The 16,824-nt window shown below is 40.0% G+C and overlaps 2 protein-coding genes across 9 annotated transcripts in view; both read right to left on the reverse strand.

The window, feature by feature from the left end:
- LOC129180231 (neutrophil cytosol factor 2-like) overlaps positions 1–3,317 on the reverse strand; it is a 30,610-nt gene extending 27,293 nt beyond the window's left edge. For both annotated transcript variants that reach the window (XM_054774473.1, XM_054774474.1), the window contains exons 1-2: positions 3,204–3,317; positions 1,728–1,895 (exon numbers count right to left, since the gene is read on the reverse strand). The gene's annotated coding sequence lies outside the window, so the exon portion shown is untranslated. The remainder of the gene's footprint in view (positions 1–1,727; positions 1,896–3,203) is intronic.
- Positions 3,318–4,448: 1,131 nt separating this feature from the next.
- Positions 4,449–16,824, reverse strand: part of dpp7 (dipeptidyl-peptidase 7) — a 32,795-nt gene continuing 20,419 nt past the window's right edge. For 3 of the 7 annotated variants that reach the window (XM_054772791.1, XM_054772794.1, XM_054772792.1), the window contains exons 8-13: positions 13,134–13,194; positions 12,883–13,001; positions 11,740–11,896; positions 9,421–9,485; positions 9,276–9,346; positions 4,449–9,184 (exon numbers count right to left, since the gene is read on the reverse strand). In XM_054772791.1, coding sequence (XP_054628766.1) covers positions 9,067–9,184; positions 9,276–9,346; positions 9,421–9,485; positions 11,740–11,896; positions 12,883–13,001; positions 13,134–13,194 — 591 coding nt within the window. In that variant the 3' untranslated portion in view covers positions 4,449–9,066. The remainder of the gene's footprint in view (positions 9,185–9,275; positions 9,347–9,420; positions 9,486–11,739; positions 11,897–12,882; positions 13,002–13,133; positions 13,195–16,824) is intronic. The other 4 variants (XR_008569976.1, XR_008569975.1, XR_008569977.1 and 1 more) reach the window with 4 other exon arrangements.

Consider the following 16,824-nt stretch of genomic DNA (forward strand, 5'->3'; position numbering starts at 1 on the left):
ATTTAAGAGCACCTAATAAGCCCATTACAGTACAAATAACCAAATATATCTCAAACATTTCATAAAAATGTTTTTCTCATTGAACTCTAACAATGATATCTATTAACGTTTATACGTTACTAATGGTAGAAATTGTAATCAATTTAAAAGCTATTCCCGTTACCCCAGAAAGACATTTTAATTACATTTTGCATACAATCCACAAAAAAAATGCAATTTTATTCTTAAAATGAATCTCGGTTGTTGAGTGAAACACAACACTGATAAACAGAAAGAGCGTCGACTGGCATTATTACACAATTTCATATATTTTTGCATTTTAAATCGTCTGTGACCCAAATACTGCTATGACATGTCAGTTGGCGTTTCGGGTGCATGGGGAGGGGGGCCGTCTGGAGGCTTTAGTATAGAGGCCCAGAATTTGTGACGTGCCGCTGAGAGCTGACCATAATGATGGAAGGACCTGATGTCTGCTAGCTAGTACTTACTCAGCACGAGCTTTAAACGTGTTAACCTCAAAATAAAGATAGAATAATTCACATTTAAGTTACAACTTCTATTTGTGTAAATGCATTTAACTTGCAAAGAGACATTTAAGTTTGTTTTTATAACTTTGGGTGCATTATTACAAAAAAAAAATAAAAAATCACACAAAAGCGATTCTTTGTCAAGCAGACAAGCGCAAACCTTTCAGTCAGGGGTGTCCAAACTTTTTCCAGCAAGGGCCACATAGTGAAAAATGAAAGGATGTATATATATATATATATATATATATATATATATATTTCAATAAACAAAACTGCACCTCAGCTTTGTGATGTACGTGGAAAAGTGTAGTATTAGTATCAACCTGGCTCTTTTTCCCCCATTTTTGCTGTTTTTTAAATTTTCCAAATATTTGTAAATGTTCTTTTTGTAATATTATGACTTTATTCCCATGTTATAAACATTTTCCCCAACCTATATTTGTAAAAATTACAATGTTATTTTGTTTTGTTTCTCATAATATCAAAGTCACATTTTTTCTTTAATATTTCAACTCTATGCTACTAAAATTACAATTTTTCCTCATAACATTATGAGTTTATTCTCGAAAAAGTTTGCAGCTGTTTTTTTTTCCATTTCTGCTGTTGTTGCCCCCCCCAAACTATTTAAACATTGTCGTAATATTATGACTTTATTCCCATAATATTAGAACTTTTTCCGCAACCTAATCTTCCCAAAAAATGACAACTTTATTCTTTGTTTTGTTTCTCATAATATTGAAAAAAAAGTATTTTTTCTTTAATATTTAAACTTTATGCTACTAAAATGTTATTTTTCCTCATAATATTACGATCCTTGTATTCCTGTAAAATTACGGCTTTTCTAGATGACTAGTGCTGATTTCTCCATGTCAGGTGTTTCTGTTTTCTTGTAATTCTATTTTTAGAATGGGCCGTGGGCCAGTAAAAAACAGCTGCAGGCCACAAATGTCCCCTAGAATGTATAATATTAGAAAAGTGTGTGTTTAATATCTGCATATGATGTCAGCATGGTAATCATTGGTTTAGATTTATTGCACAAAGCCTGGTGGTGATGTGCTTTCCGCGGATCGTTGCGTTATTGCTTCAAAATCAGTTGGAAACCGTGCTACTCGTACAGTACAGCAGTACTGCTGCACACCTGACAAACCAAACACATTAAACACATCACATGATTCTTTTCCCATATGAAGCCTTTTTTACCTTGTGGTGTGAAGAAGGTTGAATTCTGGGTAAGCACAGCCGCGCTGCCTCCTGATTTCCTCGTGTGCTCAAACAGGGAAGTGAGAGTCGGTGAAAAAGGTTTACAACTCTGGAGTCTCCACCCAACAGCTACAAGGAAGTTACTGAATCACATTCCTCAAAGAGCACCTGCAGAAGAGAAAGCTCTGGAATTCACCTGTTCGCATGACATCTGACAGACTATTGCAACATCCTCAACCTGTTCGTCTTGAACATCCGCATAGCGATCAGTGTCATTGTTTGCTACATTTTCACAAGCCTATGTTTCTTTATTTAGATTAAGAAATACAGAATTACGCTAAAAATAGTCAAACTTTTGTTGTTCTTTTTAGTGGAAGGCTAGTAGGGTGTGGGCCCAGAGCACACTATGATGCGGATGCATGTCACTGGGGTGGGATTCACAAGTAAAGCTGAAACATGCTGCGGTGTCGTCTCTACGCCGATGGCTTCATCCTGTTAGAATTCTTCGGCAGGGGCTGAGCACATGACCTGCAATTCTGTAAAACACGGGAATTGATGTAACTAAAAAAAGCTGACCAATCACAGCGTCGTGATGCCATTGATGCAAGGATAGAATTTTTTGGAGGTGCACGCAAACTCTGTCAGAGTGATGGAAGGGGGAGGAGCCAGTGACCTTATTAGGCAGTATCACAATATTATTGGGATACAGCAATAATGTGATCATTGCCATATTGGGGACAATATTTACAATATGTACAATATAAAGAATACATCATTTAAATAAAAATGAAATTGTTTTAAAAAAATGGCACAAGAACATTTTATAAACACACAACAAGCAAATAAAAACATTAGAAATATGAATCTACATTTTCGCAGTGGTCAATGTGCATTCTATGTTTTCAAATGCAAACTTATGGCTAAGAAAGTTAAGTTGCCACCAAGGAATGGCTGGGACAGTAAATTTACATTAAAAAAAAATCCTGCACAGCAGCGGAGCGACAGTGGCGGCAATCCGGCTTCCATGCAGCCCACCACCACCGCTTCAAGAAATCCTAGGAAACCCTGTGATCCATTCCGATTACAAGCAGAGGCTTATAGAATGGAGTCAATACATTCTGATGGCTTGTTTTGACTCACAACAAACGTTCTGCATTATTTTTAATGTCTTAAAACACAGAAGCACACTCATTCTGGAAAATTACAAAAGTCTTTACAGTCGTCCCTTGTTCATTGTGGTTAATTGGTTCCAGACCCGACCAGGAGAAGTGAATTTCCATACGATTAGTAGGATTCAATATTAATAAAATCAATATTTCTGCAGTTAGATCATAGAACATGACCCTCTAAATACAGGTTTTTGACATTCTTAGTATACATCACCCTGTATGCATGAAATAACACCCCTACACTCACCTTTACACTCATATTTCCTGATGTAGTAGACATCATAAGCGATAGTATGACATAACTCACATGTTAACATTGTTGTTGTAGGTAATGTGGGTCGATCGCATGGCATAAAAAAAAAATTGGTGTCAGTCTGTCATCCATCTGAACTATGAGGTTTGTCACTTGACTGATATGTAGGGCAGCCAGTCTGACGTGCATCTAGCATAGAATAATGGACACTGATATCGTGTCTACTGCTACCTTTGTGTATACCACATTGCATAACTCTTCCACGTAGGCTACGAGATCTCTGCAGGGACACAAGAGACAGCCGCCGCTGTAAGCATAGCAAGCTACCAAGCTAACTATTCAGCCTCCAAGTCGTCCCTTGTTTATTGCAGTTAATTGGTTCCACACCACACCGCAATAAGAGAGTTCCCATGAAGTAGGATTCAATATGAATAAATAAATATTATTAAATATTTTCATAGTTAGAGCATAAAACATGTTCATTACTTTCTAAATACCTTTTTTAACATTATTAGAGCCCTGCAGACATAAAATAACACATATAGTCACCTTCACAGTCCTATTATTCTTTGTTTACAACACATTGTGCAGGCTACAGGATCACTGCAGGGACATAACAGACGGTTGCTGCTAGCATAGTGTAACGGATGCCAGCCTGTGAGGCTGTGCGAGTGTACGTTGGTAAACCTCACTCCCTCTGCCTCAAGAGCTGCGCTGAACACGCGGCCGACGGTCCGGGCTTTTAGTCGCGTGGTCAGCGCCCTCGCCTCCCATTACGAAGGTCCTGTGTTCGAGCCCCGGTGCGGGCAGTGCGAAACAGGGCGGGTTACAATAGCACGCTACAAAGCTCGCCTCTCCACTTTACTTATTTTAAACTTGAAATTGTTTCAAACATATTGGGGAAGAAGGCCAAAGAAGCCAAAAACGCACCACTTCCACACGGAATGGGAGGATAATTTTTTTCCACTCCATCATGGCAGACATGCCATGCCTGCCGATGTGATGTCATGTCATGTCTCATCAATGTCAACCACAAAACGATCATTTATTAACACATTTTGGAAAAGAGACTGAGGGAGCAAGGTAGAGACTGTATTCTAAACTTAACAAAGTGTTTAAAACTGAATGGGGAAGAAGGACAAAGTAAAAAGCAAAAAACGTACAACTTTTTTTCCCACTCTGCGTCCCATGGCTGATTTTATGCCATCACCTCAAATTTCATTTCAACAATTAAAGATGCAAACGTCACAGTAAATAAAGCCATCACTCCACTGCTCATCGCTGTGCTCATGGTGTCGATGGTGTTTTAACTTGGACGGGACGCACTGTAATGAATAGAAAACATACTCTGGTGGCGGTTGGCACTACTTGATCTGTCCTGGAAACACGATACATTGTGCGCATGTGCGAGGCCGACGTCACTTCATTCACTCACAATTTAATTAAAATTTTTAATTTTCAATTTAAATTTATGACCAAAAATGGTAAGTAACCATGCTTCACACAGACATAGCAAACAAAGGGAAAAATAAATACAACTACATAAATGCAGTCATGGAAAAATGATCAGACAGGACCTGGAAGACTTGGAAATGGAACCATCAATTCTGCTGTCCACCAAAAAATCCTGAAGGAGGCTGTCCAGAAATCTGTTGGTGACCTCAAACTGAAACCAACTTGGGTTCTGCAGCAGGACAATGATCCAAAACACACCAGCAAGTCCACCTCTGACTGGCTGAAGAAAATCAAAATGAAGACTTAGGAGTGGCCTAGTCAAAGTCCTGGATCCTATTGAGATGCTGTGGCATGACCTTTATGCCGGGAAACCCTCCAATGTGGCTGAATTACAACAATTCTGCAAAGATGAGTGGGCCAAAATTCCTCCCCAGCGCTGTAAGAGACTCATTGCAAGTTACCACAAACGCTTGATTGCAGTTGTTGCTGCTAAGGGTGGCCATAAAGAGCCAAAAGATATGATATGATCATTTAACTACAACAAAGCATGCTGGGAAACACGCAATCCACCCGTTTCACAGCTGCAAACTCTTCCGGGTTACAAATCCCGGGGATTGTGGGGGTTTTGTGTTGATATATAATTCAGTAGCATTTATGCTGAGAAAGACGAGGAGGTGGTTGATGAAGACTTGACTGAAATGTACTATATATATCCGCACTGGTCTACCCCGCTCTTTTACTGGCTCATCCAATCAGCAGTTAGGATACATTCATGGCCTTGGAGACGATCAAAAAGTAGTATTTCAGTATAAAGTGAAAATACTTCATAGCAGGAATGAACAAAGATGAACACGAACACGGATATTTTCCTCCACTCTGATGAAAAAAAAAACAAAAAACAAAAAACAAAGTGAAGTTAAAAAAAAAAAGGTATGTCCACATAAAAACACAATTTGTCCGAGCTTGAAAATGTACCTGAACTGGCTGCCGCATCATCATTGGTATGTTCCAATCCCGGCACCGTTCAGGCAGGAACTCGGGTTTGTTTGGCTCACGACCTAAAGTTGCCTTTGAGTTTTGGCCCCCAGTCCGATTGAGTTTGCCTCTGAGAATAAACACTGGAATCCTGTATCATTCCCTCTCACGAGCTGTCCCTTTTCGGCTTTGAGCATGAACTGTTGAAGCCTGCTAAGATGAGAGCTCCAACGTCTTCTCAGGCAATCTCAACAGTCCAGTTGTCATCCAGTGTCCTGAGAATAGAAATGCTAATTACCAAAACACATTCAGGGTGTTGTAGTGTTATCGTCACTGCTGATTTTATCATGACTTTCCCAACTTGTGATGATTGTTGGCTAGTTGTGAGCTAGTACTTACCTTGGTTGCTTTGGGGAAACTGATTTTAGTGTGAATTTGTTATCAATGGCAATAAAGTCATCTTAACGAGACTTCAACAAATTAGCATTTGCCCCTTTGCCACACATGCAAGACCCATGTGTCCACTTTGTAAAGTCTGGAAAAAATATGAGGCAAACCACGTCAATCTTCTGTGAGTGTAACAAATAGATGGGAAAGTACACAAACACACATTTTTCAATGAGACAGAAGTCACAGGTTGCACAATCCACCAGTCAGTTTGTCACGCTCGTAGTTGTCGTCACACTGGAAAATCTATCGTTTGCACGGCCCATTTCAAGCTTCTGATGATTGTTTACAATTTGGCAAACTAAATATGTTACCATCGTAGGATGACAAGATTTGCCCACTGATTTGATCACAGGGCAACATTTTCAATGAAGTGTGAGGCTGCAGCTCAGACCAGGGAGTCTAGCAACAAACAAATACTGTCCGTATATGTATTGCAACACAGGATCATCATTCACAACATTGCCCTGTGATCAAATCAGGGGGCAAAACTTGTCCTCTGTCATTCTATAGTGGTAACATATTTTGGATATGGTACTCTAAATTTTGCCAAATTTTCAAGAGAAACCAACTAGACTGGGGGTGTTCAGACTTTTTTCAGTGAGGGCCACATACTGAAAAATTAAAGGATGCCAGGGCAACGTTGATAACGTTTTGACGTTTTGTAAACCAACACATGGAGATATGCTAAGAAGCCATATGTAGCTCAAGAAAATAATGCATTTCAGCTTTTTTGCTACCAAATTTTTTTTTCATAATAATGAGTTTATTCTTGTAAAATTGCGACTTTTGTTCATTTGATTATTACTTTTTTTGGTAATATTTTCATTTTATTCCCATAAAATTACAGCTGTTTTTTTCCCATTTCTGATGTCTTCTATTTTTTAATTTCCCAACTATTTAATTTCAGTTTTCCTCTTTTAAATTTTCTTCTCATAATTATAACTTTATATCATTTAAAAAAGTATTTTTTTCTTTATTTCAACATTGTTGCAAAATTTAACTCTGGTAAAATTTTTGATATTTTCTATTTCTGCTGTTTTTTTGTTTTTCCAAATATTTCAACTTTCTTCTCCAAGTATTTTGACTTCTAAATTCCATATTTATAAATTTCTCCCCAACCTAGCTTCTAAAAATTACAACTTTATTCATTGTTTTTGACTTTCTTTAATATTTCAACTTCATGCTGCTAAAATTAATTTTTCCTCATACTATTACTTTATTCATGTGACATTATGGCTTTTTTTCTTGCTTGATTACAACTCTACTCTTAATATTTTGACTTTTCCGTTTTTTTTTTGTTTTTTTTTTAACTTTTCTTGTTAAATTACATTTTTAGACTGTGCTGCGGGCCGATAAAATCACAGCCCCGGGCCACAAATGGCCCCGGGCCGTACTTTGGGCACCCTTGAGCTAGACAGTCCTTCTAGCGCAGGTGTGTCCAATCTTTTTGCCAGTGACAGCATGCACTTGTGGGAGGAGAGGGAGAGTCGGAAGAAATCTCAGGCTGGACATTCAGAATCTTTTAAAGGGTCTTTGAAAGCAAGGCGTTTGTGTCAGCCTCGACATAAAGCCACAAATGAAGGTGAAACAACAAGCAAGCTTACTGTGGAACCGGAGTCTCAGACTCACGTCCTCACGCCACGCCCCAGCGAAGCGCCCAAGCACACAAGTGTGCTTCAACAAAAGGTAATATGGTCGGTTTAGTATTGCTGCACATGCCAAGTCATGAAAAGAGTGTGTGCTGGCCACCTCAGACTTTAGAGGTCATGTTCGGTCCACCCACTAATCACCAAACAGGTGTGGCACACACCAACATTCCACATTAGCAAAAGCATTTATGACCAGACCAAATATGTTTGTGAGAGAAAAACAAGTGTCAAACAAGTGTATATCATTAGCACTCAGAACATGTGGGAGCCAGGAGTGGTGGGACAAATAATTTTCGGATGACAAGAAAATCTTTTGCCTTTATCCAAGTCTCGCAGGGCAAAACACCCTTTTCGGTGACGTACAGGTCCTATTCCTGCCCTATTTCTTCTTAATTTCCTGAGCATTCATTTGGTTAACACAATGGTGACTCCTGTTGCACAAAATCCTTGAAATTAAAATGCAATCTTTGGACAAAAAAAACACACACACCGAGGAGAGCACGAACTGGAGTAATACTTACTTCCATAAATCAGAAGTGTGAGAAAGTCACACTGCATGAGTGTGTTCTTAATGTATTTTTTTAGCATATGATTAGTTTGCTAATACATACAAACAGGAAGCAGTCTATGATGTCATCAGCGGTTGACTAAGTAGTTGTTTGCTAACTAACTCAGTTTTGCCACAAGCCACTTATCTCTGACTACTGTTGTTTTCTCTCAGTTTATAATTAGTCTTCATTATGCAAAGTTGGAGTATTTACTGTATGTGAGGCTTACAGTTATGCCAGAATACACAGAAATCAATTTCCATTCCCCTCCGTCTGACCTTCAGTATACAAAAAATACAACCCTATTCAGCTCCTCCTGCAAACATCTCAGCAGCACACTCACCACACACCCTTCACAAGTATTGGAACAGTGAGGTCAGTTTCTTAATTTTTGCTGTAGACTGAAAACCTTTGGGTTTGACATCAAAAGATGAATATGAAAGCAGAGAACATTTCCGATTTTATTTCCAGGTATTTACATCTGGAAGTCTCCACCTTTCCTGTGAGCAATAGTATTGGAACAGGAACAGGACCGTTTCGTTGCCCGTGTGTGTTCTATTACTTTACTCATTAAATCAAAAAGAAAAATAACACTGAATGTCAATGCTCAATTTCAAATTGTGCATGTGCAGACTTTAGAGGTGAAAACAACATGAAAACTAGAGAGCTGGCTATGGGAGAAAAACAATATGAGAGAAGGACAATCAGCCAGAACCATTGCACAAACATTGGTCAGAGACAGTACATTTAAAATGTCCCTTCAAATCCCTTTTTTCCCCCCGTGTTGACTGAAACTGTTTTTGAATTTAAACACATAATCAGACAACCATCATCAGCACATCACAGCAAATGTTGTTTGCTTCTCATTGTCCTTGCTGTCTGCACCCAGTATGTGATGAGGTCCGCTTCAGTCTTCCTGGCTTTGATTACTGACGCTGGATCAGCATCATTGGACCCTCTGTATGATTATTGAAAAAAAACATGTTAGATTTTCATGGATGACTTTGAAATGAATAAATAAACATTGACAAGACAACCGCTTGCTACACCTTAAATCTAGATGATGGGCGCCCCCAGAAATGTTGATAGCTATCAGTGCTGAACTCAAAGACTTCCGCACCTTTTGGAAAGAAACAGATGGAAAGCTGTTTTTTTTTAGAATCCACTTAAGTCACAGATTTTTTAATCATTTACCCCTCCATTTGCCCATGGGTCCAGATCTCCGTTGGAGAAGATAATGTTGCTGGCTGTGGAAAGAGCTAAAGAAAAGCAGAGACCACATCAAATATATGCTTAAATTTTCTTAGGGTTATTAAGTTAAAGCATTAATTGCAATTAATTACAGTCATAGTTAGTGCATTATTTTTTTAAATTGTGTTAATCTAATTTTAAATCTCTAAATTTACAGTTTCTGTACGTGAGTTAGCTGTTTTTTTTTTTTTTTTTTTTTAGAAAATCTGCTTTTTAAGTGTTGGGCTTCTTGTGCTTGAATTGCTGGGGTGAAAAATACTGGTCAGTCACCCTGAAGTGGACATTGATTGGCTGTCAGTGTTTGAGCTTGTTTGAGCTGATAGGCTCCCATTGTAGTTGGGAGGGCAAGGTGAGGAGTGGTGAGTAGCAGAGAAGACATGTGAAAATGGAGGCGTAGGTAAGAGTTGTCGGTCCAAAGAATTGGACATTTACGTTTCAAAAACGCCCCGACCACACTACTGATAAAGGTAGAGTGGTATGCCTTCTTTGCAAGGAGTTTTGCTTAGCACCGAAGCAGCTCAAATTTAGCCTACCCCATCAATGCAAAGCACCCAGTTGCGAGTGCAGCCACAGCTAACATTAGCAGCAAAGATCTTCGCAATTTAACGAGCCATAGCAAAGCTCTTTGACAGACTAAAGTCAAAAACACCCTGCGCACCCTGCACCCGACAGGCTGAAGAATGTTCTTGCCAAGTGGATAGTGATGAACTGCAGGCACATAAACATAGTGGAAGATGAGTGGTTAAGAGATGCTGCAAACTGCGTCCAATGTCCCATCAAACAAGCAACCGTGCAGGACTACAAATGACCACCAAAATCAGCAAGATGTATGATGGAAAAAAGAAAAACAAACTGAAGTTATAGTTCGGATTTTTTTACATGAAGTTTTATGAAGCTGTGGAAGACACATGTAAACAAGATGGCCGCTGCACTCTGTTGCAAAAGAATATGCAAGCGTCTTCATCACATACACAAGAATGGAGAGGCGAAAGTGAGCAGGGATACGGCGGCAGACAAATATAACGCCGATCAATTTGTGAGGTCAGATTTTTTTCGAGGAGGCACTGTTGCACGATGTGATGATGCAAATGTATTACTCTTTTGAACGCATATTGTTTTGAGAAGCAAAGCTCTTTACTTAAATGACCCAGCAACTAAGCAGCACTACTACAGTCCAGAACTGGACTTGCGGGACCAAGTGGGGGAGTAAGTCATTGTTGATGTAGTCCACTGCTGATGGGGATGTCATACAACTTCATGGCAAAAAATCCGAACTACCCCTTTAAGATTTTGGTGGAGGATTCGCTCAACAGTGTTGCTATGAAAGTATAGCAACACAGTTGTTGTTACAGTACTTGTATTACTGTTTTTTGATGTATTAACTTCAGCACTTTATTTTATTTTTGTTTTGTAATTATTTGGAGATTGACAGCAATATTCCCCCCTGGTGAACCAAACTAAAATTGCAGGCAGCAATTGGGACTAGCCTCAAATACAGCGGAATGTAAATAGCTAGCACTGCATCTGTTCAAGCCACAATAATGTCCATCCACCCATTTTCTATGCCGCTTCTCCTCATTAGGGTCGCGGGGGCATGCTGGAGCCTATCCCAGCTGACTTGGGGCGACAAGCGGGGTACACCCTGGATTGGTTGCCAGCCAATCGCAGGGCACATATAGACAAACAACCATTCACACTCACATTCATACCTATGGACAATTTAGAGTCTCCAATTAACCTAACATGCATGTTTTTGGAATGTGGGAGGAAACCGGAGTACCCGGAGAAAACCCACACACGCACGGGGAGAACATGCAAACTCCACACAGAAATGCCCAATGGAGAATCGAACCCAGATCTTCCTGATCTTCACACTGTGACTGTGGCCAACATGCTAACCACTAGACCACCGTGCGGCCGCCACAATAATGTAATAAATTTAAATGAAAATACCTCAAGGTGGGGGCTTTTCTCAGCAATTTTTAGGTGAGATTACAGAGAGATTAATTTGATCAATTAATTACAGACTTTAAGTGCGTATGAATTTTCACCATTCGCTACTGTAAATCAATCAACTCCTGGCTAAGTGTCAATCAACTAAGAAAATATTTTCTGGGTATTTTGGTTATGTTCCAATATATACAGTACAGTATATATTGGTACACACAGTACCTACAGTACCTCATCAGCATATTTTTTTTTAGCTCACATCTCTGAATGCAACAGAATAATAACGTGTTGTGTGTATATTTCAGCTCTCACCATTCCCCCAAAACTGAATTTTGAGCCAGTCTGGCCGCGGGATCACACCCCAGCGTTTGGAGCAGTATTCCATGCGTTCTGTTTCGGAAAAGGTCATTGCAGGAAACATGTCTGTGATGTTGTTGCTCTCATAACAGAGATTTATTTCTGTGCACGCCTGCAAGCACGCAATGCAAAGGACAGCAAATGTTAGTAGGGTGTACAGTAGTAACTCAATACACAAGATTGCCATCAAAAAATTTGACTCAAAACACTCATTTTCAAGGTGGGCCATATCTTAGTTATGGTTGCAAACAAAGGGACAATTATACAGTATCAGCTCTCTATATTATTTCCCAACTGTCCTGTTCTGCAGAACTAGTTGGAAGGAAATATTTCTGACCTGCCCTTTCTTTGCACCATCATAAAAAATATTTAAAAAAAAACCACCACTACTTGAAAAATATTAATGGCAACACGTCCCTCAAGCAGGGATTCCTCTCTGGCACTTGGTGGGTTGCCCACCAGGGGTTCGTGCTTGTCTCTGGCTATAACGTTTACAGGTGTGTCTATGTTCAGTGCTGTGTATGGTGGTTTCTGCGAATATGGAGTGCCCCCCCGCGTCTGGTAGGTGCTATTTAGAAATTGCTCCAAAAGTCTTCTCCAAATGACGTAAATCTCCTTAGATCATCGCTGAATTCCTTGTACTTCTCCATTGTCCACTGAGTATTATTCTATCTAATGAACGCTGTCAGACAAATGATTTTATCTAGCCAAAAAGCCACTACCAGCTGTCGTCAATCATGATCATAAACAAGAAGTTAATAGGGCTCGGACTTGTCAAGTCAAAAGACATTCTGGAACCTTCAGCAACACGTATGATAAGATAATAAATACGTAATAAATCGTTTTAGGTATAATTCGGAGGGCAAAAAATATATTACACAGGGATCAGAATTTTTATAAAAAATTAAAATAGAAAAAAATCATACATCCATTTCTAATAATTCTTTGTCAATTTTGAGTAAAAATTTTCAAATTTTTTTCAAAATGTTCTCAAAATTTTCCAAATCCCTGTGTTTGCAATCCAAAGCTATACAGTGTGTGTGTGTGTGTGTGTGTGTGTGTGTGTGTGTGTGTGTGTGTATTGATGGGGGGAAATACCTGGTAGTCCCACGCCAGGCTGTTAAAGCCAAGTCCGCAGCCAGTGGGATCAGCACACTTAACAAACAAGCTGTTCAGATCGAAACAAGTCAGCACGCCACTTGAGTTATACACAATCCCTGTAGAATTCACCATAAAAAACAGTTTTAGCAGTTGGTCACGTACTGTTCACAGCATAAAGTACCACCACTTCAATGGCATAGCCTTAGATACCCATCGATGAAGAAATGAACATGATTTATTCAGTGTACCTGCACTATCCCTCAAGTTGGCCAAAAGGTCAGCTCCACGAAGCATGGTGTCACAAGCAACCTGCCAATAGTCAAAGTTTGATGAAAAATATACTTCATAGGTTTAGCTAAAACTAGAAATACGTGTTCACAGAGGGCCACATCCAGTTGTTGATTGATTTGGTTTCTTCGTACATAAAGTTAGTCATTTTGTGTCTAAACGTTTGACTGGTAGTGTGTACGCAGCTGACCTCCACACATTTGCCATTCAGCATTTGCAACCCAGCAAATTCGATGATGTTAGGTAAAAAAAAAAAAAATTTATTGATTTATTTTTTCTCTGAAAATATAATTTTTTTTCAGCAGGAAACACATCTATAAACACTTTTTCACGTCACTGTATATATATATTTTGTGTGTAGAATAGAACTTTATAGAACTTTGTCTGTTCTACAGAACAAAAATTTGTCTATCAACACGGCCCATAAAAATTCACTCACAATGAAGCACAATATAAAGCACACACAAAAACACAAGTCACAAACAAAAAATACCACAATACAAGAACAACAGTGCTATCGGGCGCTGTTTAACACCCTTGTGGCGTTTTGTGTCCATTTTCTGGCAAATGGGATTTGTTTCAAAGAGAAAAGCATTTGGGGAATTTGGTGATTCAAGGTCTCCCAGGTTGGCAATAGATGAAAAAATAAAAAATGGCACCATGCTGACATTTGTAAAGTGTTGCAGCTCTGAGCTATATAATAAAACTATGGAATGCCATTAAAATCCGAGTTTTGGCAGATAGACTCCCATTATAATTTATAATTGTTGATGGACTGTAAACCTCATGTGTTATAAGTGTGTTATATGTGCATTTCCCGTGATTTCCGCTTCAGTCCATTCAGTGGCGAGTCGAAAAACAGGAGAAAGTGAAAATTGTGTGTTGAAAATGTTTACACCCACAATCCACTGGGTGCCGACACAGACTAACTAATGAGTTTTGCTTCTTTGCAATGAGCGCACAATCGTGCAAAATGAATGTCATGAAAACTGTCCGGATTGCTAGAATAGGTGTGTGTGTGTGTGTGTGTGTGCATTGCTGGGTGAAGTTATTTTGCAAAATAAAGTGTTATTTGCAATTTGTGCATTTGAGTATGCGCGTTTGTGTGTGCAGAATCTGCAGGTGCGTCAACTTCAAATGGCTGATCTGCTTGGGGGAATGCTGGGATTGTTGTTTGATGTTGCTAATTCAAATCTATTGGTCCAGCGTTTGAATCTGACCCTCCCCCCTCCCTCTTCCTATTGGATAGCGGTGTTTTGAGTGACTTTAGAAAACTTTGCTCAGCATTTCCTAATACAGCTCTCCCTTGTAAAACAGCTTTCGCATGTACAACGATAACAATGAAGCGATGCTTCACAGCCAAAGAAGTTTGAGGATTGGTCATGGAGCATGGAGAGGATTTTTCCACTCCATCAGAGGCATCTTCCGATGCCTCTGATCAGGATTTTATCCCTGACTTTCGGTCCGATGAGTCGGAAGATGAGTTGGAGAAGCACGAAAGTCCGGATGATGACGACAAGGAGGAGGAGGAGGGCGAGCAGAGCGAGGAGGTAGTTGATGTGTCGAAGAATTGGAGATCAAAAAATGGCAAATTAATGTGGTCAGCTACTCACGATGTTGCCAGACATTACAACCCCCGGCCATTCCATTGCCGGGTCCAACATGCTACGCCACAGCCAGGATCAGCAGCCCCGAGTTGGCTTTCAATTTGTTTTTTACTGAGGACATGATCACTCTGATTGTTGAGATGACAAATTTACAAGGAAACCGTACGAGGACTGGGTGGATGGCGATGACCACGCAAGAGATGAGGACCTATTTAGGGCTTTTGATCCTGTCTGGATTATACATGTATAAATCAAGACATGAGACAACAAGCAGCCTGTGGAACAAGAAAACAGGTCGCATATGCAGAGGCAATGGGGCATACCAGATTTGTGCATATAAATAGGATGTTGCGATTTGATGACAAGCTACGGAGGCCACAGCGACATCATGAAACTGAAGATGTCACCTATTGTGACTGAACTGTGGAGGTGTGGAGGAGGAAATAAATAAATAAAAAGTATATATGTATGGATAGGTCTGATGCCACTGAACATTTTGAGTGGTCGAAAGTAAAAAAGTATTCATAAATGACTTAGTTATCGCACTTCCAAGGGTCTGCCAATGTCTGGACAAAAAAATCGCGTTTCAGGGGTAATCAACAGAAAATTGCCATTGTCAAAAAAATGTGCATTCCACAAAAAATCTGTTGTTATGATTTTTTAAACATATTCAAGGCCCTAATTATTCATACCAAACATTCCAATTTTAATTTATTTTTTATATACGTAGATGTCATATGTTATATGTTTCTGACCAAACAATCAGAAACAGGCTTCATGAGGGTGGCCTGAGGGCCCGACGTCCTGTAGTGGGCCCTGTGCTCCCTGCCCAGCACCGTAGAGCTCAATTGGCATTTGCCATAGACCACCAGAATTGGCAACTACACCACTGGTGCCCTGTGCTCTTCACTGATGAGAGCAAGTTCAACCTGAGCACATGCGACAGACGTGAAAGGGTCTGGAGATGCCGTGGAGAACGTTATGCTGCCTGCAACATCATTCAGCATGACCGGTTTGGTGGTGGGTCAGTGATGGTCTGGGGAGGCATATCCCTGGAAGGATGCACAGACCTCTACAGGTTAGATAACGGCACCCTGACTGCTATTAGGTATCGGGATGAAATCCTTGGACCCATTGTCAGAACCTATGCTGGTGCAGTGGGACCTGGGTTCCTCCTGGTCCACCACAATGCCCGACCTCATGTGGCTAGTGTATGCAGGTAGTTCCTGGAGGATGAAGGAATTGATACCATTGACTGGCCCCCACGTTCACCTGACCTAAACCCAATAGAACACCTCTGGGACATTATGTTTAGGTCCATCCGGCGCCGCCAGGTTGCTCCTCAGACTGTCCAGGAGCTCATTGATGCCCTGGTCCAGATCTGGGAGGAGAACCCCCAGCACACCATCCGTAGTCTCATTAGGAGCATGCTCCCACGTTGTCAGGCATGCGTACAAGCACGTGGGGGCCACACAAACTACTGAGAATCATTTTGAGTTGCTACAATGACATTTTAGCAAAATGGACCAGTGTGCTGCATCATTTTTTCACTTTCATTTTTGGGGTGTCTTTGATTTCCCCCCTCTATAGGGTGATCATTTTCATTTTTATCAAATTATGTGGCATCATTTTGTTACTAATACATCACCCACTTATTATCAGGAAAGATATTCAAGATCATTTTCCCCCCAGTTTAGATCTGATGTGTTTTCCAAGTGTTCCTCTAATTTTTTGAGCAGTATATATACATACAGTCAAACCTGTCTATAGCGGCCACAAAAGGAAAATGGCAAAAGTGGCTGCTATAGGCAGGTGGCTGTTATAGACAGGTTGGTGGCCATTTTGAATTTGTGCACGCACATATTAACATGTCTGTGATTAGAAGCTTGTTGTGCTTGCAGATACATACAGTATAATTATACTGTTACATGTTGACCAGTAGAGGGCACTGTGGGACTGCGGATAAAAGTTATAAAGAACAACTAGGCTTGTTATTCTACACCACCCACAGAACAAAGCTGTGCTACTATATATATGGCAGAGT

The sequence above is a fragment of the Dunckerocampus dactyliophorus genome, chromosome 4 (genome assembly GCF_027744805.1).
Source record: "Dunckerocampus dactyliophorus isolate RoL2022-P2 chromosome 4, RoL_Ddac_1.1, whole genome shotgun sequence".
Taxonomy (NCBI): Eukaryota; Metazoa; Chordata; class Actinopteri; order Syngnathiformes; family Syngnathidae; genus Dunckerocampus; species Dunckerocampus dactyliophorus.